Below are 26277 nucleotides of genomic sequence, written 5' to 3' on the forward strand. Positions count from 1 at the left end.
TATTGTTCAAGGGTTTGAAGGAAAGTCTCCCTGCTACATAGGCTATGTCCAATTTTGACAACATAATGGCAAAGTCTTAATTGTGCTGGTATAACAACCGAGGAATCAAGAAATCTTGCTGTCAGCTAAAACACGTGAATAGTTTTTAGCAGGTTTGTTTTGTAAATGTATGTTTTTAGATGGAGCCTCACTCCTCCAGGAAATGCTGATGCCAACTCTCGTGCCCTGTAAAGCATGGCCTGTTGTACACTGCAGTTTTGGGCTTGACTTGATCTTCCTTACACACCCATGGAGACAATATGACCGAGGAAAGCAACTGTGCGACAGGGAGAGGTGTGCCGAGCTGTGTTAGACCCTTCAACGAGCGCACGTGGGATAATTATACTGCAAACCCCATCTTTAAAAAGTGGTAGTTTGAGCTCCCGAAAGCTGATTGTAATGTTGCAACCTTCCACTAATTAAAAACACACACTGACTTTAAAGCTTGGCTTTGCTAAATCATAGGATATAAGCCATCAGTAAGGGTAACTGCAAAATTCATCTTGATTAATAACTTGGAACAGGGCAACAGAAATGTGTGTCTGGGATATTTTATTTTACACTTTTGCGACCTTGGAGAAGGAAACGTCTGCAGTATACCTGCCATCCTTTCCCTCTCTTTCTTACCTGCGCTTTCTCTTAAGTTTATCCCTTTGTGACGCTGCAGCTTTTTTGCCACCCCTTCATAAAGCTCTAAAGTTGTGTTTTTTTTTATCATCTTCCTCCTTCGGATTCTTGGCCCTTCTGATTAAAATGTTTTGGATCTTTTTAAGCGCTTCGAGCTCCTACCCAGCAGGTGATGAGCGGGTTTACAGAGCTCACTCACACTGACAGGTGAACCTATTGAACCCAGAAATCAGGGAACATATCCAATTTGGCTTAAGCTCTAATACTGTGCAAACTTTTTTTTTTTTTTTGCAAAGCAATTCATCATCAGAAGCAATAATAATATTAATGTGGATTGATTGACCGGCTCGGCAACTCTTAATCCCTGACGGGATTTTCCATTCTCAGGGCATGGATTGAAGTTGAATTTCAAAGTGAATGATTAAAGATCCGTGTATCGGTAATGGTTGTAATCCAGCCTCCAGTAAATTCTGGCTGGAGTGGAAAATTTAGGGCTGATTGCTGCACAAGCTGTGCTCACCAAGTCGAGTAGGTCAGGTGATTAATGTAGTTAACAGCGGAGCCGCACTAAATCTCTGGTCCATACTGTGCTCGCTGGGGCTGGATCAAATCTAGGGCAGCGGTAGGGGCGCCACGGTTATCCTCCATGAGCATTGGTGGGGGGACACTGCTGATCACTGTTCAGTCATTAATACTGGAATCTGTATGTTGTGTCTACGTGCACTTGTGTTAGGTTGTGTGTGTGTGTGTGTGTGTGCCTTACTGGGCACCTGCCTGGAGGCCGTTGGACAAAAAGAGGGTCAACTCGACTGTGACACCCCCTTTCGTTAGATAGACTGTTAAAACCGGTCACTTGACAATGGGAACCATGAGATGGTATCTCAGCAAGAGTCAGCAGAAGAGGGTAACCACTAACAGTAAAACTCCTCTGCACTGGGGTTAGTTTGAGCATTTCCGTCTTCAGTTTTCGTGCTAGCCAGTGGCCTGGTCTGTTGGTGCGTGTCAAAGTCCGAGTTGTCTTCTACATTATTTTTTATTGCATCATCCCGCTCATTTTGTCCACAGTTCTACGCTTGGCAACCTAACACATTTGGTAGCGATCATTCCAGTCATGGAGAAAATATGCAGTTATCAGTTTTGCCCTCTCTCTCATTCTTATTCCAGTCTCCAGTAAATGAAAGATGTTAACACTAATTGATTAGCTGCTTCAGAAGATGCCTCAAGGAATCGTAAGTTACCATGAAGATTGGATTTACATTGGGAGCTCTCCTGTGAGAGCATGGGAAAATTCAGTGGTGTTTACTGTCGCTGACTCAGTGCCAGGTCTAGGCAACTCGAGCTGCCTTCCTATTGCAGTGACACTGCCAATGTCTTAATGACAAAGGGACAAACGGTGAGACTGGCCTCTACTCACCTTCCCCATGGAGTGACAGATCTCTGCACAAGTGGTTCAAATGCATGCAATTAGTGTCGTTCTGCAGCAAGGCAGTTATTTATTTACTTTATGGGAAGCAAATGGGACAGTCCATAACAGTAAAATGATGGGCTAGGAGGGACGCCTTAATTTCACCTTGTTTTGCTGAAAGGCAGACTTTGTACTGCGCCTGGAACGAAACCATTCCCTGGAGCTATTTCAGTTTTGTCAACACCAAGCTACGTTGCCGGTATACCAAATACAGAACTGCGGCTTGAGTATAAAGGTGTAGCAGGTCTGACCATTCTCAATACAGTTGACATGCCAATACCAGGCACCGCAAAGGAAACCTGACTCTTCAGATATAGCATGTGGAAACTGCTGTTTAAAGTACCCATTTATACTTTTGAGCCTGTTTACATTTTGAACTGCCCCCCTCCCCCCAATCTTGGGCATAGGACTTTCAATACTCAAAACCGGCTTTTGCGTCCATTCCCTAAAGGAAGAGGATTATGCCAGGTCACAGCGGGAACGTTTGGCTGGATAGACGTAGAAAAAGATGCATTGTCAGCCTTAATGCATTCTAAACATCCCTCCTAATAGTTAAGTTCAGGGGCAGCTGGTAATCCAGCCTTCTCCCCTAGCAGCACCACCAAAGGGGGAGAATGTTTAAACAGGAGGCCCCGATGTGAAAGAATTGGGGTTGCATCTTTCTTCTCAGGAGTCACCACCCGCTCATGTGATGTGGGACGTTCTGCGTTAAAACTGCAGTGTTAGTTTTAACTTCAGTCCTTTTTGTTTCCTCAGAAATGTTATCTATGCCAGCCGTTAAAAGATTTTCTGTCTCGTTTGCAAAGCATCCGACTAATGGTATGTTTGCTTCTTTTCAATTATCCTTTACAATCTTAACTTTTTGATTTTTTTTTTTTTTTTTTTTTGCATGGTTCTTAAATGCACTTGTGCTTTTTAAAATCTTTTAAATGTCCACTCCAATCTTTCTTTTCTCAATTTTTGTTTTTCCCCCCCTTTTTATTTTTTTCATTACTTCAGCATCGCCACACCGAAATCTTTAACATGATTTAATATGGAAAAAAAATCCACACATTCTTAACCTTTTTTTCTTAAGTTGATGACTCTTCGTTTTGATGAAACCTCCATCAGTTTAGAATAGCAATCGTACCTGTCAATCACTCCATTTCACCAGCTGCAAAACCTCTGACTGGCAACCATCTCCACCTCCTGATTTCACTTCACTGTCCAGCTAACCATCAGAGAACTTGACTATCTTTTGCAGGTTTCGAGATGCATGGCCAGGTTTTACTATCAAATGGGTCCTTGGTGGCGAAGGTCACCAATAAGGATCAACTCCTGCTCGAAGAGGCCATTCTGCTGACTTACAATCGGTATCGATGACATAGGAAGGAGGGGTGGAGAGGGGGGGGAGTGGGATGGGCAGTAATCGATTGAACCTCTAGTTCCGCCTTCCAGTGACATCTGATTTTAAAAATACATCTCTTGTGACGGGGGCAGGCTCTCAATATAGGTGGAGTAATGGAGGGGCGCTGGAGGCTAAATCACTGTATCCCAATAAGATGGTGCCTTCGGCCGAGGAGGGATTAAAACAAGAAAAATAATTGAACTTCGAACACAACTTTTGCACCAGGCAGAAGATAAAATTAAGCTAACAATTGCACAAGAGTAGAAATTAAAACTCGGTAAGCAATTTGAGTATATTGCTGCCCATTTATTTTCTCTTGCATATATCTAAGACAGGAGGCAGAAAATATATGTAACACCCCAGCAATTGTCGCTGCATTGAATAGATTGAGAAAAGTTGGTTCAGATATTTATGATACAATGGTTGATTTGTTCTCGGAAATGGTGTTCTGCTGAATATGTTACATCAGCAAAGTCATCGAGATCCCCTATCACTCCTCTCTCATTTAATCATATGCAGTGTCTTCTCCCAGTCTGCATGTGCCTTCTTTTCACTTTCACACTCGAAGCACTAAAGAAAAGTGAAACTTGGAAGTGTGCATTGCATACCTCTCAATTGTTCAAATTGTCTCACTCACACTTCTCGAACTTTTTTTAAAACTCTGTTCTACTTATGAGCCCGATGTTCCAGATAACTGCATCAATTAAACATGGGCTTTGCTCCACAAGTTAATACATCCCTTCCCGCCCAAATTTCTCCCCTTCTGAATGTAGCACCAGGGTATGGTTGCACAGATTGTAACTAATCATGTTCTCATCTAACGTCGTTACGCTACACCATTTGTTTTCGTTCACTTGCGCCCCCCCCCCCCCCCCCCCCCCCCCCCCCCTGCCTATCCACCATCTACATCTCAGGAGTGTGATGGAATACTCTCCACTTGCCTGGATGAGTGCAGCTCCAACAACACTCAAGAAGCTCGACACCATCCAGGACAAAGCAGCTTGATTGCTCCTCCTTCCACAAACATTCAGTCCTTCCACCACCGACGAACATTGGCAGCTGTGCGCACCAGGGTTCCTTAGGCGGCACCTTCCAAACCCACAACCGCCACCATCTAGAGGGACAAGAGCAGCAGGTATCTGGGAATACCACTACCTGGAGGTTCTCTCCCACCGTCTCCTCCTCCTCCGCCTCCCCCTCCTCCTCCGCAGTGGACAGTCGGCTTTCAGACGGGTATGAAAGCTCCTGCAGCACTATTTCAATATGCTGGCCAATATTCATCCCTCAATCAGCATCACAAAAAGCAGACTGACACTTTGGTGCGGTGCCAGGGGAGCTCTGCAATGCCATGGGTGCCATCTATCCGATGAGATGTTAAACTGGAGGCTCCATCTGTCTGTTCAGTCGAGTGTGGAAAGATCTTAAGGCACTGGAAAAGAAAAATGGATGTTCAGTATTCGTCCATCAACCAGCATGGTTGACTTTTGGATCTAGACGGTAATGCGATTGCTATGTTTACCTATATAAGTCTGCACCAAAAACAATTGATGCGCATTGAGATGTTTTGATGACATAATCGGGCAGTAAATAAATGCAAGTATCTTTTTCTTTCCGATTTTTGCTTATAAGAGATATTAATGTATATTCTTTTGGGTCAGGGTTGAGATCAGCAGGTCATTGTCGCTCTGTCTTCGTCTGGGTTCATTCTTTTCTTTGCTGTTTCAGATTCTTACAAATGCCTTTTCCTTAAAGTGGTAATAATGATGGTAACTTGTGTCCTCCTTTTTTTTTTTGCTGGTGTTTTTACTTTGTTCTTTTTTTCTTTCTACTGATGCCGTTCCCTAGACTTGCTGGACAATCACCACGTGGCACAGTTGCTGAGGAGGTTTTCAGCTGATTACAGTTTTGCACAGAACGTGGCCCTTGATGGTGTCGTGGCCCGGCACCTCCACCAGTGCTCGTATCACATTCGCCTCTTCAAGAACTGGCTCATCTCTGGGCAGGATGATATCAACTGCCTCTACGGTATCACCTGCACCTTACTGCTGCATGGTTGACTGTGGATGAATCTTGTTTCAGGCCATTGCAGCTATGACGCAGCTTGCAGATTTGGACCCAACTGAGCTTAGCCAAGACAAAATCGGAGGGGGCGATGGGGGAAGTAAATTCCCCCCCCCCCCCCCCCCCCCCCCCCCCACCACCACCACCCGCGCAGGTCTTTTAACTGAAACTGCTTGCTAGGTTTTGAATGGTGGATGGAAAAATCCTCGCTACTAACGCAGTGGTTGGGCACGTTTACAGGTTAAAAGTCAGACTGTGCATCGACTGAAATTCCTTCTATTTCACCACTCTGCAATCGCATGTTGCTGATTGCAAGACCCCAGGGATGCTGTTTCACCACAGAAAATGATGGAAATGCAAAAGAAAAAAGACAAGCAAACATTCCAGTGGCAGACCCCCCCCCCCCCGGGAGCCTGTCACAGCCCTGACGGAAGGCCCGCACCGACAATGTTGGCTTGTTTGTTTTCTGTATTCCCAGCCTCTTCTGTGGCGTTTGCAGTTTTCTCACCAGAGCTAAATATCGGCATGAAGAAAAATTGCACTTTAATTCTGGGTAATTGCGAGTCTGATTTTTAATTGGTGGAAGCGATGAGGCGTTGTCTGTTTTGGAAGAAGTGGTTGTTAACGGCGACCGTGTTCCGCCTCCTCCGACACTGCACTGTGTGTGTAGGCTACTTGGGGTGTCCCGCGGCACAGCCTTGCAGTTCACATTGGCGGCATTCGAGCGAAGGGAGCTGATACGCTTTATGTTTCATTTTGATTGTGTGCTTGGCTCTTTTTTTCAGCAAGCTTTGAGCTATTATATTTGATGTTAAATGCTAACTGTCGGCACGGATTTGTTAGCGAGCAATATGAAAAAATGTTTCCCCCTCTTCTCCCCAGCACTGAATTAAAATAGAGGGAATGGAATCAAAACTGATGATAAATGACCAAAGCGCAAAAAAGTTGCACAGCCCTCCAAATTTTAAGTTGAAATCAATAGTACTTAGCAAAGTGAATGCAAAGTAATCAGAAAGAAGTATTCTACACTAAATCCATTTCAGGCATGAGTTATTAAGTGGAATGTTTGCTGAGTTTAATTCAAAGTAAATCACTTTTTATATCTGCATTGGTTTTGATCCAGCCTGGTAACCATGGCATTACAACCATATAGATGGGAGCATGGGAACCCGACATCTGTGTTACATCAAATCTCTGAACGCAGGTCACATATTAAGGGGCGAACGATTTTTGTAAACTCTCCTAATGGCTCAGGGTAATGTCACTATATAATTGATCCTTGCAGACCTAGAAGCTCTATGTTCAGTCTCTAGCATTTTCTTACTAAGTTATCAAATTTCAGTCAAGGCCGCTGCTACACTCCATTGCTCTACAATGGGAGAGGGGGCAAGGGAGGAGCTGGAGTGAAGTTCAGGAATGTCAGTCATAATGGCAGTGGTGTAGGGCAGCACGGTGGCGCAGTGGGTTAGCCCTGCAACCGCATGGCGCCGAGGTCCCAGGTTCGATCCCGGCTCTGGGTCACCGTCCGTGTGGCGTTTGCACATTTCCCCGTGTCTGCGCGGGTTTCACCCCCACAACCCAAAGATGTGCAGGCTAGGTGGATTGGCCACGCTAAATTGCCCCTTAATTGGAAAAAATGAATTGGGTACACTAAATTTATTTTAAAATTAAAAAAAAATAATGGTAGTGGCGCAGTGGTTATTAGCACTACTGCCTCACGCTTCCGGGGACCCGGGTTCGATCCTGGTCCCGGGTCACTTGGTGTGGAGTTTGCACATTTTCCCCGTGTCTGCGTGGGTCTCACCCCCACAACCCAAAGATGTGCAGGGCAGGTGGATCGGCCATGCTAAATTGCCCCTTAATTGGAAAAAAAACATTGAGTACTCTAAATTGTCTTTTTAAATAATGGTAGTTATAACTACCAGGATAGGCTGTACAGTCGGGGGCTACTGTCTCATTTTTTTTAAAAAAGAGGCCGAAGGGTGGTCTGATAGATTTTCACCTGAGGAAGGAGCAGCGCTCCGAAAGCTAGTGACATCGAAACAAACCTGTTGGACTTTAACCTGGTGCTGTAAGACTTCTTACTGATAGATTTTGTTAGAAGAGGTTTGATGGGGTAGATGTGGCAATACCTCCACTTGTGGAGACCAACAGGAGAGGCCTTAAATATAAAGATGGTCACTAATAAATCCAACATGAAATTCAAGAGGACGGTTAAATGTGGAACTCACTACAACATGGAGTTGTTGAGGTGATAGCATAGATGTATTTCAGGGGAAAGTAGACAGGAAATAGAAGGATATGTTGATTGGATCAGATGAAGGAGAGTGGGAGGAGCCCTTGTCTAGAGCGTAGATGCCAGCATAGACCTCTTAGGCAGAATGGCTGGTTTCTGTGCTGTCCCTTCTGTGTTATTTCCACGGCCTAATTGCGGAAAGTTCACTTGCATAGATATTCTGGGGCGGTATCGCGTGCGCCGTGACCAAGGAACCCATCAGCACATTCTGTCTGGGCTCACCAATGGAAAGTGATCACTTGGTTAAAGTACTTGAAGGTACTTGTCATCTGCAGAGCTGTAGCTCAATGGGAATCGGATGAGAAGGGGGGCAAGAAAAATCCATTGATATTATAAGAACTAGGAACAGGAGTAGGTCATCTGGCCCCTCGAGCCTGCTCCGCCATTTAATGAGATCATGGCTGATCTTTGTGGACTCAGCTCCACTCTCCGGCCCGTACACCATATCCCCAAATCCCTTTATTCTTTAGAAAGGCATCTATCTTTTTCTTAAAAACGTTTAAAGAAGGAGCCTCAACTGCTTCACTGGGCAAGGAAGTCCAGAGATTCACAACCCTTTGGGTGAAGAAGTTCCTCCTATACTCCGTCCTAAATCTACCTCCCCTTATTTTGAGGCTATGCCCCTAGTTCTGCTTTCCCTGACCAGTGGAAACAACCTGCCCGCATCTATCCTATCTATTCCCTTCATAATTTTATATGTCTCAATAAGATCCCCCCGCATCCTTCTAAACTCCAATGAGTACAGTCCCAGTCTACTCAACCTCTCGTCATAATCTAATCCCCTCAACTCTGGGATCAACCTAGTGAATCTCCTCTGCACGCCCTCCAGTGCCAATATGTCCTTTCTCAGGTAAGGAGACCAAAACTGAACACAATACTCCAGATGCGGCCTCACCAACACCCTATACAATTGCAGCATAACCTCACTAGTCTTGAACTCCATCCCTCTAGCAATGAAAGACAAAACTCGATTAGCCTTCTTAATCACCTGTTGCACCTGCACACCAACTTTTTGCGACTCGTGCACCAGCACACCCAGGTCCCTCTGCACAGCAGCATGTTTTAACATCTTACCATTTAAATAATATTCCATTCTGCTGTTGTTCCTCCCAAAATGGATAGCCTCACACTTGGCAACATTGAATTCCATCTGCCAGACCCTAGCCCATTCACCTAACCTATCCAAATCCTTCTGCAGACTTCCGGTATCCTCTGCACTTTTTGCTTTACCACTCATCTTAGTGTCGTCTGCAAACTTTGACACATTGCACTTGGTCCCCAACTCCAAATCGTCTATGTAAATTGTGAACAACTGCGGGCCCAACACTGACCCTTGAGGGACCCCACTAGTTACAGGTTGCCAACCAGAGAAACACCCATTTATCCCCACTCTCTGCTTTCTGTTAGTTAACCAATCCTCTACCCATGCTACCACTTTACCCTCAATGCCATGCATCTTTAGTTTATGCAGCAACCTTTTGTGTGGCACCTTGTCAAAAGCTTTCTGGAAATCCAGATATACCACATCCATTGGCTCCCCGTTATCTACTGCACTGGTAACATCCTCAAAATATTCTACCAAATTAGTCAGACACGACCTACCCTTTGTGAACCCATGCTGCGTCTGCCCAATGGGACAATTTCCCTCCAGGTGCCCCGCTATTTCCTCCTCAATGATAGATTCCAGCATTTTCCCTACAACCGAAGTTAAACTTACCGGCCTATAATTACCCGCTTTCTGCCGACCTCCTTTTTTAAACAGTGGTGTCACGTTTGCTACTTTCCAATCCTCTGGGACCACCCCAGAGTCTAGTGAATTTTGATAAATTATCACTAGTGCGTTTGCAATTTCTCTTCTAACACTCTGGGATGCATCCCATCAGGGCCAGGAGACTTGTCTACCTTTAGCCCCATTAGCTTGCCCAATACTGCCTCCTTAGTGATTACAATCATCTCAAGGTCCTCTCCTATCATATCTTTATTTCCATCAATCACTGGCATGTTATTTGTGTCCTCCACTGTGAAGACTGACCCAAAGAACCTGTTCAGCTCCTCAGCCATTTCCCTGTCTCCTATTATTAAATCTCCCTTCTCATCTTCCAAAGGACCAATATTTACCTTAGCCACTCTTTTTTGTCTCATATATTTGTAGAAGCTTTTACTATCTGCTTTTATGTACTGAGCCAGTTTATTTTCATAGTCTACCTTACTCTTTATGGCTTTTTTAGTAGCTTTCTGTTGTCCCCTAAAGACTTCCCAGTCCTCTAGTCTCCCACTAATCTTTGCCACTTTTTATGTTTTTTCCTTCAATTTGATACTCTCCCTCACCTCCTTAGATATCCACGGTCGATTTTTCCCCTTTCTACCGACTTTCTTTTTTGTCGGTATGAACCTTTTCTGAACACTGTGAAAGATCGCTCGGAAGGTTCTCCACTGTTCCTCAACTGCTTCACCATGAAGTCTTTGCTCCCAGTCTACCTTAGCTAGTTCTTCTCTCATCCCATTGTAATCGCCTTTGTTTCAGCACAAAACACTAGTGTTTGATTTGACCTTGTCATCCTCCAACTGTATTTTAAATTCCACCATATTGTGGTCGCTCCTTCCAAGAGGATCTCGAACTATGAGATCATTAATCAATCCTGCCTCATTACACAGGACCAGATCTAGGACCGCTTGTTCCCTTGTAGGTTCCATTACATACTGTTCCAGGAAATTATCCCGAGCACATTCTATAAACTCCTCCTCAAGGCTGCCTTTACCAACCTGGTTAAACCAATCGATATGCAGATTAAAATCTCCCATGATAACCGCTGTACCATTTCTACATGCATCCGTTATTTCTTTGCTTATTGCCTGCCCTACCATCCTGTTACTATTTGGTGGCCTATAGACTACTCCGATCAGTGACCTTTTCGCCTTACTATTCCTGGTTTCCACCCAAATTGATTCAACCTTGTCCTGCATAGCACCAATATCATCCCTTACTATTGCCCGGATGCCATCCTTAAACAACAAAGCTACACCACCGCCCTTACCGTCCATTCTATCCTTTCGTATAGTCTGATACCCTTGGATATTTAACTCCCAGTCATGACCATCTTTTAACCATGTTTCAGTAATGGCCACTAAATCATAGTCATTCACGATGATTTGCGCCATCAACTCATTCACCTTATTCCGTATACTACGAGCATTCAGGTAAAGTACACTTATGCTGTTTTTTATGTCTTTGTTATGAATCCTAACACCTTGATCAGTAACTTTTCGCAATTTATTTTTCCTCTTACCCTTTCTCGTAATTTTCCTTGTCTTTGAACCCATATCTCTACATAATAACCTGTCACGTAACCTGCTGCCTTGATCTCCATTAACCATTATATTGTCCATAGCTTTACCCTTCCCTTCCCCCCAACTTGCTAGTTTAAAGTCCTTGTGACCAACCTATTTATCATATTCGCTAGAACACTGGTCCCAGAATGGTTCCGGTGAAGACCGTCCCAACGGTACAGGTCCCTCCTGCCCCAGTACTGATGCCAATGCCCCATGAAATGGAATCCCTCTTTCCCGCACCACTCCTTTAGCCACGTGTTAACTTATCCCAATTTAAAATGTTATATTATCCCAATTTAAAAACTCAACTTCAGGCATTCCTGTAAATCCCTCGATCTCTTATTGCTTTGGCGAAGGCGAATATAGAAAAATCTGGTGTACAGCTAAGTAACATTTAATACTCTGTTTTGTGTAAAATGGCAGCAAATGTTCATGAATATTCAATTATTGTATGACCCACTTCCTCATTATATTCATTACTGAATATCTTCTGCCTACTTAACTCCAAATGCAAGGTTCTGCTTTCACCAATTCAATGAAATTGGCACTCGCCTCCCTGAGAAATGAAAGCCACCTTAAGTAAATCACAAACTCGGGGAGGATTAATGTGCAATGGCCAGAAGATTTGTCTACAGGTAGCACCCAAAAGGTCCAATTAGAGAAAAAAAGGTGTGATCGAAATAATTTCTCTCCCCCCATCTCTGAACAAAATGGTTGTTGGACACTGAAGCCAGAATTCTCCGGCCATGGGGATTCTCTTTTCCCGCTGGCAGTGCACCCCAGGGTTTCCCGGCGGCTTCAATGGGAAATCCCATTGACCAGAGAATCCTGCCCTAAGTGCATGCAGGCTTCAGGATAGCTGTTGTCTGGGAGAAAGCCAGTACGGCTTCTCTTTTCATCACGTTTCAAAATGGAGCGGCGCGTAGCGTAGCGTAACAGCGATTGCATTTTGGTGCAATTTGCCTTTCCTTTGTCCCAGGCAGCTTGCTGGTAAGGAAGGTAGTGTTTCCCCCTCCGACCACCTTCATACTGCTCTCAACATCGTCCCCATAAACAAATCCCACATTAGACAGCATCTCGTTTCGAAGCCTAAATTATTTAATTAGATGCTGAAACTATTATTTCTTTGAAGCTTCTCTTGCCTCAATCACTGTTTTGCAACCTGCCACTAATAGACCTGCTCTGGGTGTTTTCATTAAAAAAAGAATTGGGATAAGAGCTGGATCTCTCTGACATGAACTGGAGCCTTGAAGATTTGTCCCTCCCCACCCCTCTCACCCCTTCTTTCCCCCCCCCCCCCTCTCTTTCTTGCCATTCGGCCCAATTTTGTTTCTGTGCAAATTCCAAGTATTTATTTCATTGACTATTTCTAAAGCATTTCATTTATTTCATCTGGTTTCCTGAAGCTTCCAGGCAGACAATTTTCCTCCAGAAATAAAAGCCACGTCCAGCTCCTCTAATGAGTGTGAGAAGCACGAGACTGTTCTACTGGTGTCAGACAATGTGAACTCAGCATGCAGAGCGTTTATCCATGAGCGGTAGCCCTGCCCCACAGCACAAAGCAGCTTACTTGACGCCACGCTAGTGGTCTCACTCCGAGCTTACAGAATAGCTGCTGTGTGGGACTAAGGGGCGCTGTTTGGGTCAGTTAGGTACGCACAGAAAAAGGTCATTGAAACTTGGTTGAGTTTCTGTTTGTGAACCTTACCAAGTATTACCAGTGAGTTTATTTCCTCAAGTGTGTCTCATTTCTTTTACTTCCATCTATTCTCCTCTAGATAGTGAGGATGAGTAAACATTCAATACCTATACCTGGGGGGCACGGTAGCACAGTGGTTAAAAAGTTGCTTCACAGCTCCAGGGTCCCAGGTTCGATTTCCGGCTTGGGTCACTGTCTGTGCGGACTCTGCATGTTCCCCCCGTGTGTGCGTGGGTTTCCACCGGGTGCTCCGGTTTCCTCCCAGAGTTCAAAGATGTGCAGGTTAGGTGGATTGGCCATGATAAATTGCCCTTAGTGTCCAAAAAGGTTAGGTGGAGTTACTGAGTTACGGGGATAGGGTGGAGGTGTGGGTTTAGGTAGGGTTCTCCTTCCAAGGGCCGGTACAGACTCAATGGGCCGTATGGCCTTCTGCACTGTAAATTTTATGATTCTATAATAATAATCTTTTTATTGTCACAAGTAGGCTTACATTAACACTGCAATGAAGTTACTGTGGAAAGCCCCCAGTCGCCACACTCTGGCGCCTGTTCGGGTACACAGGGAGAATTCAGAATGTCCAATTCACCTAACAAGCACGTCTTTCGGGACTAGTGGGAGGAAACCGGAGCACCCGGAGGAAACCCCCGCAGACACTGGGAGAACGTGCAGACTCCACACAGACAGTGACCCAAGCCGGGAATCTAACCTGGGACCCTGGCGCTGTGAAGCCACAGTGCTAACCACTGTGCTACCGTGTCGCTACCTTGTTTCCCACTTGATCAAATGGGCAAGTGAATTGCTGATTTCCAGATGTTACTGCCACAGTGGAGTAGGCAGGTAAACCTGTGCTTGCTGCACAATGCAGCAATGCCCTCGGCAAACATTTACCAACAAGGCCGCCCAGTGGGAGAGGATTTACATTTGCATTTTGAACTCCGAGTAGTTGCGTGACTCTTGCTTGCTCTTTATTTGGAAGGATGCAGGCATCGCTGGGAAGGCCAGCATTTGTTGCCCATCCCTAATTGCCCTTGAGCTGAACATTTCAGTGGGCCGTTAAGAGTCCATCACATTCCTGTGGGTCTGGAGTCACATGTAGGCCACACTGGGTAAGGACGGCAGGTCAGTGAACCAGGCGGGGCTTTACAACAGTCGATGCTAGTTCTCATGGTCACCGTTACTGAGACTAGCTGTAAAATCCAGATTTATTAATTGCATTCATGTTCCACCAGCTGCCGTGGTGGGATTTGAACCCATGTCTTCCCAGAACATTAGCCTCAACGTCTGGATTGCTGGTCCATGGACGTTGCCACCACTCTACCACCTCCTCCAAAATCCATTGAGCTGGTGAGATGTGTGCACTGAGGAGATAATTTGTAAATGCAAACAGTTTTACCTTCCCTAATCTGCCAGGAACAACATCAAGATAATTGGTGTTTTTGACATTCTTTTCCTGCCAGCGCTGGAAACAAATTTGAGACCGCCCCCCCCTAAAAAAAAAAATGAGTAGAGTTGCAGCCTTTACATTGATTATAAACCCTGAGTAGGTCACGACCTGGACCAGCATCTCCTGCGAACTTGGCCAATGGTGGTTCAAAATCATATTATTAATCTGCTTGCTTTGTTTAGTTTTGTCATATTGCAAAAGAGACAGTGCAAGTCAATTTAAAATTGTTCCGCAGCCTTTAGCAGTTTTATCCACCTAGAATAATTCTGCAGTGGAACACACGAGTGCTCACTCCTGGCCAAATAAGCTATGTTGCATGTGGAATGAGTCCTGGTAATTGTGTGTTTATGGATATATGTTTATGATGTACATGAATAATTATTTTCTGTTGTATGGTTTTATTGCAGTTTTCACTCAGGCGCCTCCTTACTGGCAGCTTAGGACTGCATGCATGACACAAATGCTGTGCATCTGATGTGAGCTAAACCCAGCTTATCAGATTGAGGAGTGTAAATGCTTTAAATGGTTTGCACTAACATTGACGTGATCATTCTTTGGTTGGCTTTCATGCTGGTGTATTTTACTTGCTATCTGTATTTATGATCTTGCTCTGAGCGCATTTTTGTTTTAATGTGCAAGGGTATGAACATTCACCTCCGCCTGTCCTTAGCGTTAGTAGTTATTCGTTACTGAGCCTGTGAATGGTAATATTAGTACAAATCTTGTAAAGTGCAGTAATTGTGTGCGTGTGAGTGTTAATTGAATTATTATACTGTAACATTTTACTCGTGATCAAGTATGGTAGATACTTTTTGTCTGATTCTTTGAATTAGAAATGATGGCAGGCATTGTTTAAATATTACGAGCAATTTTCCTTTTTTCCCTCTGTGACGCTGTCTATTTATCTCAGTTGGGACAGTAGCTTTATCCAGCACCCCTGACCCAGGGAGCAGAAAGATCAACTCATCATTGTGTCCTGTTTCACCCCATTACTGGAAACTGACCATTTTGAATATGGTGGGGGGGGGTTGAACAATGCTTGCTTTAATTCCCCTTCATAGCTGACGAGTATGCTCATTGTTTGGACGGATGTGCAAAGAATGGTCACTTTTGTGTGATACTGGAGCCTGCTACCGAGGGACCCCTACCTTAGGAAGACTCGAAGTACCAGGAGAGGAGGGAAAAATATCACGAAAGTCTACCATGAGGAAACCCAGTTTAAAGCATCTTATTTACCCAGATAGGCTCAAAGAGCTGGAACTCTGTACTTTACAGAAGCTTATACTTGGATGATTTGATTGGGGTACACAACATGATGAAGTATTAGATTGTCTTCATGTAGAGAAGTTGCTTCAACCAAATAGGTTAGGGTGGATCGGGGGGCATAACTCTGCGAATCTCCAGTTATGGAACGGCAGAACTAGGTTAGATATTAGGAGGTGCTTCTTTTCCCAGGGAATGGTGCATCTGAGGAACAGGTGCTAGATCGTGCGGCGAATGCTGATTCGCCAACTTCCTTGAAGTGAGAACGGGACCTGTTTCTGACTTGGAAAGAAATCACCCTGAACAAGAGGTAGGTACCATAGCACATGAATTAGGGTCGGAGTGATCTTCTAGGCTGGTTTCAATCACCTAACGGAATTGGAAAGCAGTTTTCTACATCTTTGTTCCACTAATAATTGGCCGGAGCTTTTGATCTCTTCTTGGCCTCACGGTGGAGGTGAGATGTGGTGGTTTCTGGGTTGGTTGGGAAGTTTCAGTATCCTGATACACAAGACGGGTTGGATGGACCAGTCCCTCGTTTTTACAGTGAGAGGGTTTCACTTTTTCTTTTATTGTTTGAAGAAACTGTAAATAATGTCTTCTGTCATTTGGAGGCATTGGGCCTGATTTTAACTCTGCGAATGGATTTTATGTGAATTAAAATCTCACTTAATATGGCCTCCATTAGCTCTCAAGGGTAATTCTATACATTTCAGATGTGTTGACGCGTGAAGCCTTTTATCGCTGCCCGGATATTCCATGCATCTAATGTAGATTTGTGGCAGGTAGAATATTGCTAAGATGTTAAGGGATTTGGAGCCCGATTTGCGAGCCCCTGCCAGATTACAGATCAGCTTTCTCTACCAGCTATTTGTGATTGCATTGTTGAGGATGTTTAAGGAGCTTGTTCTGGCTGTTATCGTCTGACGATTAGCTTCTGCCACAGGTAAGTCACCATCAGGAATGTCTGTACCCTTGAGAGATTTGGGTTCCCTCTTCAGTGATCTTTTTTTCTACCATATCTATGTTTTTTTCCCTTCTTGGTGTCAATCACAGTGTTGATTCTTCAACTAGTATGGGGTCCTCCTTCCATTAGCAAAGATCTGTGAGTGCGTAACTCAGTGATTTGTTTAGATGCATTTGAGCTCTGACCCAAAAATCTAGGGAAGCCATTCTATTAAAGGCCGCAATTTGTAACAGAAGTCTGTGTCAGCTTCATCAGATGGATTATGAGAATCCTAAACTATTACTTACAGAAGAGCCTTGGCTAACACTTTTCTCACAATCAATAGGGCTAAAAAGGGCGACACGGTGGCGCAGTGGTTAGCACTGCCGCCTCATGGCGCCGAGGACCCGGGTTCAATCCCGGCCCCAGGTCACTCTCCGCGTGGAGTTTGCACATTCTCCCCATGCCTGTGTGGGTCTCACCCCACAACCCAAAGATGTGCAGGGTTAGGTGGATTGGCCTCGCTAAATTGCCCCTTAATTGGAAAAAAACAGGGCTAAAAAAAATCCCGGATTAATTGGCCATTCATCTCCATGTTGTTTGGAACTTTGAGATATTCCGATTGATTTTGCTTTGATGTGCAGCCGTGCTCAAACTCTGCAAAGAGGACCAAGAAAAGACTGATCCTATCGAATAGGTTGGGAACCTTTTTTCTTAAATTTAGAGTACCCAATTATTTCTTTTCCAATTAAGGGGTAATTTAGCGTAGCCAATCCACCTACCCTGCACATGTTTGGGTTGTGGGGATGAAACCCATGCAGACACGGGGAGAATGTGCAAACTCCACACGGACTGTACTCCACACGGACAGTGACCTGGGGCCAGGATCGAACCCGTGTCCTCGGCGCCGTAGGCAGCAGTGCTAACCACAGCGCCACCGTGCCACCCCTAGTGAGATCACCTTTCACCTGCATCGTTGCTGCTGGTACACCCAGACACATGAAGGATTTATATCTATATGGCACCAATATCACGGAAAAACAGCCCCCTGCATATCCGAGGAACAGAATCGGGCAAGATGCAACAATCAAACATGAAGGAGAGATTAGGACGGATACAGAAACCCTGTACTTATCGACAAGTCCCACACAAAGACCTTCCAGAAGTAAATATGGGAGAGTGAACTAGGACAGGAAAAAAAAGATTCACTCCTTCATCAACACTCTTTTTTTATTATTTCTTTTCCAATTAAGGGGCAATTTAGCATGGCCAATCCACCTACCCTGCACATCTTTGGGTTGTGGGGGTAGGACCCATGCAGACACTGGGAGAATGTGCAAGCTCCACACAGACCGTGACCTGGGGCTGGGATCGAACCTGGGTCCTTGGCGCCATAGGTGGTAGTGCTAACCACTGCACCACCGTGCCGCCCTAATAGATTGTAAACCTGACCAAAACTGATCATCTCCAATTACCCCTTCAGCTAGCACCATCAGCTACCTGTATCTCTCGTGCTTCATCCTAGTGCTATGCAGCTGACAGTGCTGTGTCCAGGTTTCCATTCTACCCTCTTGTACACCCACAATTGTAATTGTTTCACAATCGCTGGCTGTACCTTCAGCTGCCCAGGCCTAAGCTCTGGAATTCCCTCTATATATGTCTCCATGCCTCATGTGGGTCTAGTCACTGGATTAGTGCATTGTTCGATTATGGGGGTAACCCAGCGAAACAGAAATCCTGCCCATTTCAGTGACCGCACGTACTCTTACCTTTCTCCTTTACTGCCCTCCTTAAACTTACTTCTTTGACCAAACTTTTATCTCCTTATGTGATTCCGTGCCAAATATTGTTTGATTACATTCCTGTGAAGCGCCTTTTGGCAGTTTGCTGTCCTTGTTGGATGGATAACGTGTGACCCTACACTATATAAGTGCCATTGGAACCCTAGTAACAACAATTGATCTCCCACTACACCTCCAATATGTTTCTTGAACTTGAATTAGTTCGGCTGAAAAATAGTCTAAAGTAGTAAATTTGTTTAGCAAAATCAAATGGTGAAAGCCTTCCTTACATTCCCTTTTGCTTTGGGGTTGAAACTATCTAGGATGACTGTGCTATTAATGAGAGCTTGTACAGTTGCCCTTTTGTGTTTTTAACAAAGCCTGGCTCTTATCCATGATATGTGAAGGAGAAGATTAGTTCAGGAAGCATCCCGCCTAGAGGTGCGTGGTCTGCCTTTCTGAACATGCCCTGTAGACCTTGGTGTAAGTGAGAATGATTATTCCATTTATTTTTTTGACCGAAGAAAGAGAATCTTTTGTGTTTCTATTTTTATTCTTTAACCTACAAAAGAAGGTTCTGAAACTGGGGGGGGGGGGGGCGGAATACATGGTCAAAATGAGAAGGGGGGGAGCAAGCAAGCATATTAAAACCAGGAATCTCAATCAAGATAGCTGAACTTGGCCATGGTGCCTGGGATCAAGGGGGGTGAGGGGGGAGTATCTTCTTCAATGCTCCACGCCTCATGTGGGTCTAGTCACTGTGGATTAGTGCATTGTTCGATTATGGGGGTAACCCAGCGAAACAGAAATCCTGCCCATTTCAGTGACCGCACGTACTCTTTACAGCAGGGGTGATTCGATTGTGGTCACGACCAGGGACCATGGTTGTTTTTTTGTTTCACTATAAAATGGTGCTGAGGTCAAATGTCTGAGGTGAAATGTAGCATCCCTACCCCATGACTATAAGCCAAGAACATCCAGAGAATAAATCTAGGACCTTCCCAGTGTGTACAGCTCAGACGTTTTTTAAAATATAAATTTAGAGTACCCAATTATCTTTTTACAATTAAGGTGCAGTTTAGCATGGCCAATCCACCTAGCCTGCACATCTTTTGGGTTGTGGGGGCGAGATCCAAGAGACTTTAATAAAATATATATATACATTATTCTTCTACTTGCCCATGATTATATGCCATTAAACAGACAAGTGAAGAGACATTTGATTCGCCTCTGACTTGTCTCATGCCATACTTGAATCAATTGCTAAAAAGAGCGAGTTTCCCTTTCCTGTTTGTGGTTAAATGTTTTGTCTCTAACAGTTACCAAAACAGTGATTAGCAGATCTTTGTTAGGAATTGTTCGTGGAAGACTTCCCTATCCTCTGTGGCCCATTGCAGCCCGAACAAACTGCTGCTCAAAACCACCTATTAGATGGATTGCTCGTTATTATTATAACGCAGTTCCCACCATCTGTTGTTTTCCATATAAACAATCCCAGTTATTCCACCGCTCCTGTTAACGTCTTCCCTGGTGTAAGTTAAATGATGCCATGCTCAGTTCCCAGAGCTAATAAAATTCACCTCAACAGTAACATGTGTCCTCTAATCACAAACCAGCCTGACGCTCTGAAATCAATTTCAGACATATTATTAAAAGAACTGTCTCATCCTATTTTATGGTAGCTGAGAAATATATCTATCACTTCTCTGTTTGTGGCTATATAGTTTTATTGCGAAGCCAAAGTGGGGGACGCTCAGAACCTGCAATACATAATTCTTCTTCGCTTCCAATTTGAAGTCGTGATCCGACCACACCGTCACGCCAACTCTCCGAATTGTGAAATTCCACACTTACAATGGGCTGTCCGCCTCCAGCCCACAAATTTTTAGCCAGTTTATTATCACCTCATCGCTGCTTCTTGACTTATCTCGCGTACCTGCTACTTTTTTCAACTTTGAACACTCACCACAAGGGTTGAACATTTGCATTGGTTGTCCTCAAGTATCGGTACTTAGTGCCCATAAACATTCTGATGTGTCCCCGATTCATATTCTTAAAAATAGGATAAGAGCATGAGACAGGAGCAGTAGCATGAGTAGACAAAATGGCACCTTGAGCCTGCTGCGCTCTTCAATGAAATCATGACCGGAATTCTCCAGTCATCGGGATTCACTTCTCCCGCTGGCAGCACATCCCCGGCAGCGGATTTCCGGGCGGCATAAGGTGGCTTCAATGGGAATCCCCCCCCCCCCCCCCCCCCCCCCGAGTACGGTGCGCCAGGAAACACATGGTTGGGAGACCAGAGAATCCAGCCCCGTGACTCAACTGCTCAGCTCCACTTTCCTGCCCACTCCCCATTTCCCTTAATTTCCCAGAGAAAATGTTGGCCTTGAACAATGAGCTCGGGCAGCACAGCGGTTAGCACTGTTCCCTACGGTGCTGAGGACCCGGGTTCAATCCCGGCCCCGGGTCACTGTCCGTGTGGAGTTTGCACATTCTCCCTGTGTCTGCGTGGGTCTCGCCCCCACAACCCAAAGATGTGCAGGGTAGGTGGATTGACCACGCTAAATTGCCCCTTAATTGGAAAAAAAATAATTGGGTACTCTACATTTTTAGTAAAAGAACAATGAGCTAATTTTGTTGTTGTTGTTGGTAGCATTCTGAATATGAAGGTCATGAGCTTGACTTCCATTCTTGAGACTTGAGCATCACAATTCAGGCAGAGACTCTGTACTGTGCTGTCCTAAGATGGCCTGTCAGATGAGAGGTCAAACCAAACTGCTCCCTCAGGCGGAACCCACATTCCACAGCACTATTCAAAGAAGACGGAGCAAGTTCTCCCCAGTGTCCGAGTCAATATGATTTTCCTCAACCTTAAATTACTAGGATAGATTATCGGGTCGCAATCGCGTTGCTGCTTTTGGCCTTTGCAATTGGCTGCATCAAAAATACTTCACTTGTAGGAACACCCCAAGGTTGCGAATGATATGACAGTATGTAAATTTTGAGTCTTTTAAGAGCTGAGACTTGAATGAGATGAGCCACACTGTTTGTAGTCTTGGCCCCCACCAGCTAATAATAATTTGCTTTGACTTAACTTGTAAACCTTTAGCTCTGCCTTAAATGTCAAAAGATTCCAAACGTTTTAATTACACACAGTTCTGAAGCATTTTCATCCTCACTAACCCTGTAATGAGGCATTCCTGCTTCCTGCTGTTCAGTTGAATAACATTTCACTCTCTTCTGGTTTGTTGATTTCAAATCACTAATCAGTCAATGTTCTAAATCTATCTTTCTTTCCTCCCAAAGGTTTACGCGACCAATTCCCCTCTTGATCCCAGAGAAGATAATTCTCTCTAATTCGTACTCCCCCTTCCAAAGAATTTGCCGATTGATCAAAGCTTTCTTATTGCTAAAGAATAGTTTTCTTTCCATACAGTTCCTTCTAACTGCTCTCATTTCTAATTTGCAATCATGGCAATAGCAGTAAATGCCCTCCATTGGTGATGGGTTTACTGGATTTGGAATTTAGTGATGTTTTTAAAGGGCATCAGTGAAACAGATATGTTTTAATGATGATCAGGTCACCATTATGGATATTAGCTTTATTTAATTAAATTTGAGGGGCCAGGTTTATTAAATTACATTTAAATTCCTCAGCTGCCATGGTGAGATTTAAACTCCTGTGTCCAGATCATTAATCCAAGCCTCTGGTTTATTGGTCCATCTTCATTGTGCTACGATACCTATTAAAAGGCACTCACGATAGGCGGCACCGTAGCACAGCGGTTAGCACTGTTGCTCCGCAAAGCCAGAGTCCCAGGTTCGATTCCCAGCTTGGGTCACTGCCTGTGCGGAGTCTGCACGTTCTCCCCGTGTCTGCGTGGGTTTCCTCCGGGCGCTCTGGTTTCCTCCCACAAGTCCTGAAAGACGTGCTTGTTAGGTGAATTGGACATTCTGAATTCTCCCTCTGTGCACCCGAACAGTCGCCGGAGTGTGGCGACTAGGAGATTTTCACAGTAACCTCATTGCAGTGTTAATGTAAGCCTACTTGTGACAATAATAAAGATTATTATTATTGTTATAGTTTTTAATGTATAACTCGAGTCCATTGGACACCTTAAATACTGTTTGCATTCCAGTCCCTGACTTGATATATATATTTTTTAATTTAGTATACCCAATTCATTTTTTCCAATTAAGGGGCAATTTAGTGTGGCCAATCCACCTAGCCTGCACATCTTTGGGTTGTGGGGGTGAAACCCACGCAAACACGGGGAGAATGTGCAAACTCCACACGGACAGTGACCCGGGGCCGGGATCGAACCTGGGACCTCGGTGCCGTGAGGCAGCAATGCTAACCACTGCGCCACCGTGCTGCCCCCCCCTTGATGTTTAAAGGGGTTCAATCCCCAGTGTGGCTCTGAGCTGTGAGGCCCAGGAAGAAGCCCCAGGTTCAATTAGGAGATTGTGCTGAGTTTGCTGCTGCGCTGCCTGGGTGGCCGTAGGCGTGCTCCATTTAGCCACAACACATATTGTGGAGGAGGAAACGGAAACCCTGAAGCCTGATCGCTAATCAGATACCCCTGCTAGAAAGTACACGCACAGTTGTGAATGTTGGTTGAGGTCAAGATCAGAGTGGGCGGTGATGCACTCCCTATTTGAATACCATGCTGATATCCCATTTTGATTCTCGCACAGGAAGAATGGTCACTTTCACGCGTTTAGTGAAGGATAAGCGGAGAATAAATTGGGAGGGGAGGAGAAGAAGTTAGCATCATCAAACTATGTTGTGTTTTTGCTAAATATTATATTTAGCAGATTTTTGGCATTGTATTAAGTGTCAGATTCACATATGTTGGCACCTAGACCAGATAGAAAATGAAAGAAAAAAAGTTGTGGTTTTGTTTGTCAACATAAAACAGTTTTTAAAATCATCAATATTGTGTGGGTTCCCCAATATATTCTCAATCTTCTCCAGCTCTTATTCCTGCGAGTGACCTGCTCAAAGCAACAGAACCCTTCAGAAATATTAATGAATCTGCCCTAGCACTCGGCATCTGATGTGTCAGAAACACAGTCTCTACCAAAGCTATGTTTTTAAAATATGCTGAGCACAATGCCTTGATAGTCTGAATGTTATTGGTATGTGCGTTATGAGCCGTGACCTTTTATAGGCATATGTTTTTCAGCTGTATTCACTTCCCCAAAGTGTTAAACTCAGGACTAATTAATAGATTAAAATCGAGTAAAGGGATGGCTTTCTTTGTGGGTGACCTAAAATCTGTTTGTAGTAAAGCTCCACGTGAGATATACAATAAACTCCCATCATTCCTAGCTGTAAATAAATTCACATTTGAACCTAAACTATGGTATCATCTTGCGTTGCCCAAGTGAGATCAATATTACCAGAGACACAGAGTAAGAGAGTGAATACTGCAAACCTGATCCCTTAAAGAAAGAGGGCATGTGTATAAGACAATGGAGGAGAAAATATTACGTTAACATTGAACTAGGATCTATATCGCCGTTCTGTCATTGTACCTACACCACATGAACTGCAGCAGTTCCAGAAAGCGGCTCGATACCACCTTCTCAAGGGGCACTTTGGAACGGACAATAAAAATGCTGACTCGGCCAGTGAAATGAAATGAAAATCGCTTATTGTCAAAAGTAGGCTTCAAATGAAGTTACTGTGAAAAGCCCCTAGTTGCCACATTCCGGCGCCTGTTCGGGGAGGCTGGTACGGGAATTGAACCGTGCTGCTGGCCTGCCTTGGTCTGCTTTAGAAGCCAGCGATTTAGCCCAGTGTGCTAAACCAGCCCCTGTCTTGTGAAATAATAATTTTTTTAAATTGCGGGCTTAGCCCCTTCCTCAGAGAGCACTGTGCATTGTCTGTACTATAATCAAAAGTTGACCGACCTGTACAATGTTCTATATATATTGCAGCCAGATTTAACCATGTTCCTATCCATTATTCCGGCAAACGGGTGATCTTTTACCCATTAAGCGGTAAGATATGGTGCGATTTACCATGTGTACAGACACTGTCGTGTCTACATGTTCAACATTGGGATTCTTGCTCCAAGGTAATAATGTACAACTTGCACATAAGTTTGTAAAAGTACATCTAACATGTGTCTGAAGACACCCCCTTTCCACTACTTTAATAAGTGTATTAACCAAGCTAGCACATGTAGTACAGAGGGAGAGCCCAGCTGACTAGGTTAGTAACTGTGGGCCTCTAAAAGTCCCTTCTGCTTTGTCAGGGCTGTGGTTTTAACTAATGCAGAGAACAATGGGGACTTGGGCCATCCATCCTTTCACCGCCAACGTCTTCAATTTAGGGGTTTTACTACTCCCAAGATATTAAGGCTGCTACTTACCAGAAATACCCTTCGCCCTGCAGAGTTCTGATACCTGCAATACGTATTCAGATTCTCGCTTTAAGTGTCCAGTGTTGTTGCGTTTGCCTGTCACGTTTTGGTTTGGCTCATCAACTGCTTTTCATAACAAAACAAAATCCGTTCGCCCTGGGAGAATGCTGGCTGTGATGTGAGCCCTTTCAGTGCCTTTATATTTAGGGTTTATTAAGATCCTGTGAAATTTATTAATCGCAGATATCTTGTATTTTTGTTTCTCGATTTTGTTTAGGTTTTGAAGGATGCTCTATGGTTCCTTCGATCTATCCTCTCGAAACACTCCATAATTCTCTCTCGCTGAAGCAAGTGAATGAATTCCTTTCATCCATTTCTGAAATTTGTGGGAAGTCTCACGATGGCGCATCGAAAGGTAAAAGTTTTTAGCCAAGGCTGAGATCCCTCCCTTGGGTGTATTATCTGTTGAAGCATGAGCTGAGCCTGTGACGTCCCAGCGCTGTTCAATATACGCCTCCGCCCCAAAAGCTCAGCACAAACAAAATCAATTTTCCAGAGACATGGCTGGTATGTGGAAAGTGAAAAATATCACACTGCTTCTGAGGTTGGCCTGAGGCACATTTGGTACCCGCCTCTGAATCAAAAGGCTCTGGGTTCAAGCCTCGCTCCAGAAACCTTAGTACTGAAGTCTAAGTTGACACTCCAGTGGTGCATTGTCAAAGGTGCTGTTTCCTCGATGACCTGAGGCTCTATCTGTCCTCTTTGGTGGATTTCAAAATGTGATGGCACTATTTCAGAGAAGAGCAAGGGAGTTCCTCCTGGTCTCCTGGCGAATATTTATCCCTCAATCAACATCACTGAAACTGGTTATTGTTATCGTGCTGTTTGTTGGAGTTTCCTATACACAGATTGGCTGCCACATCTCCTACATTCCAACAGTGACTACACTTCAAAAAGTACTTCCACGGGTCCCATGGATGCCGCAATCCCTCTCAATAACATTGCCTTGCTTGCTGTCAGTGAAGGAAAGGGGACAGCACTGAATCCAGCATTCCCATGATATCCCACAATAGACTAATTTTATTTTTAAAAAATTTTGTGTGCCCAATTATTTTTCCAATTAAAGGGCAATTTAGCATGGCCAATCCACCTACCCTAAACATCTTTGGGTTGTGGGGGTGAAACACACACAGACACGGGGAGAATGTGTCAACTCCACACAGACAGTGCCGCGGGGCTGGGATCGAACCTGGGTCCTCAGCGGCGTGTGGCAGCAGTGCTAACCACTGCGCCACCGTGCCGCCCTACAATAGACTGATCTTGAACAGAGAGCCAAAGACGCACTGAGCAGCATACCTATCACAAGCACACTCACCGGGTAGTTGAGTCCCAAGTGATTGCTGGGTCATGTTACGATCCAAAAATGCCATTTGTATAACACTATTCCCAACACCAGGACCTCCCAAAGCACTTTATAGGCATTTAAAGTTCTTTGAAGTGTAGTAATGGGTAGCAATGATCTCTATTTTGAGTCTATTTGCGGTTTGTGTAATTATTGTTGT

The 26277-nt window shown here is 44.5% G+C and overlaps 1 protein-coding gene across 7 annotated transcripts in view; it reads left to right on the forward strand.

Moving 5' to 3' along the window:
* ppip5k1a (diphosphoinositol pentakisphosphate kinase 1a) overlaps positions 1–26277 on the forward strand; it is a 162509-nt gene that overhangs the window by 117241 nt on the left and 18991 nt on the right. For 3 of the 7 annotated variants that reach the window (XM_072492738.1, XM_072492744.1, XM_072492743.1), the window contains 3 exons: positions 2888–2950; positions 5364–5543; positions 24993–25130. In XM_072492738.1, the coding sequence (XP_072348839.1) occupies positions 2888–2950; positions 5364–5543; positions 24993–25130 (381 nt within the window). The remainder of the gene's footprint in view (positions 1–2887; positions 2951–5363; positions 5544–24992; positions 25131–26277) is intronic. The other 4 variants (XM_072492739.1, XM_072492741.1, XM_072492740.1 and 1 more) reach the window with 2 other exon arrangements.

Source organism: Scyliorhinus torazame, chromosome 30 (genome assembly GCF_047496885.1).
Source record: "Scyliorhinus torazame isolate Kashiwa2021f chromosome 30, sScyTor2.1, whole genome shotgun sequence".
Taxonomy (NCBI): Eukaryota; Metazoa; Chordata; class Chondrichthyes; order Carcharhiniformes; family Scyliorhinidae; genus Scyliorhinus; species Scyliorhinus torazame.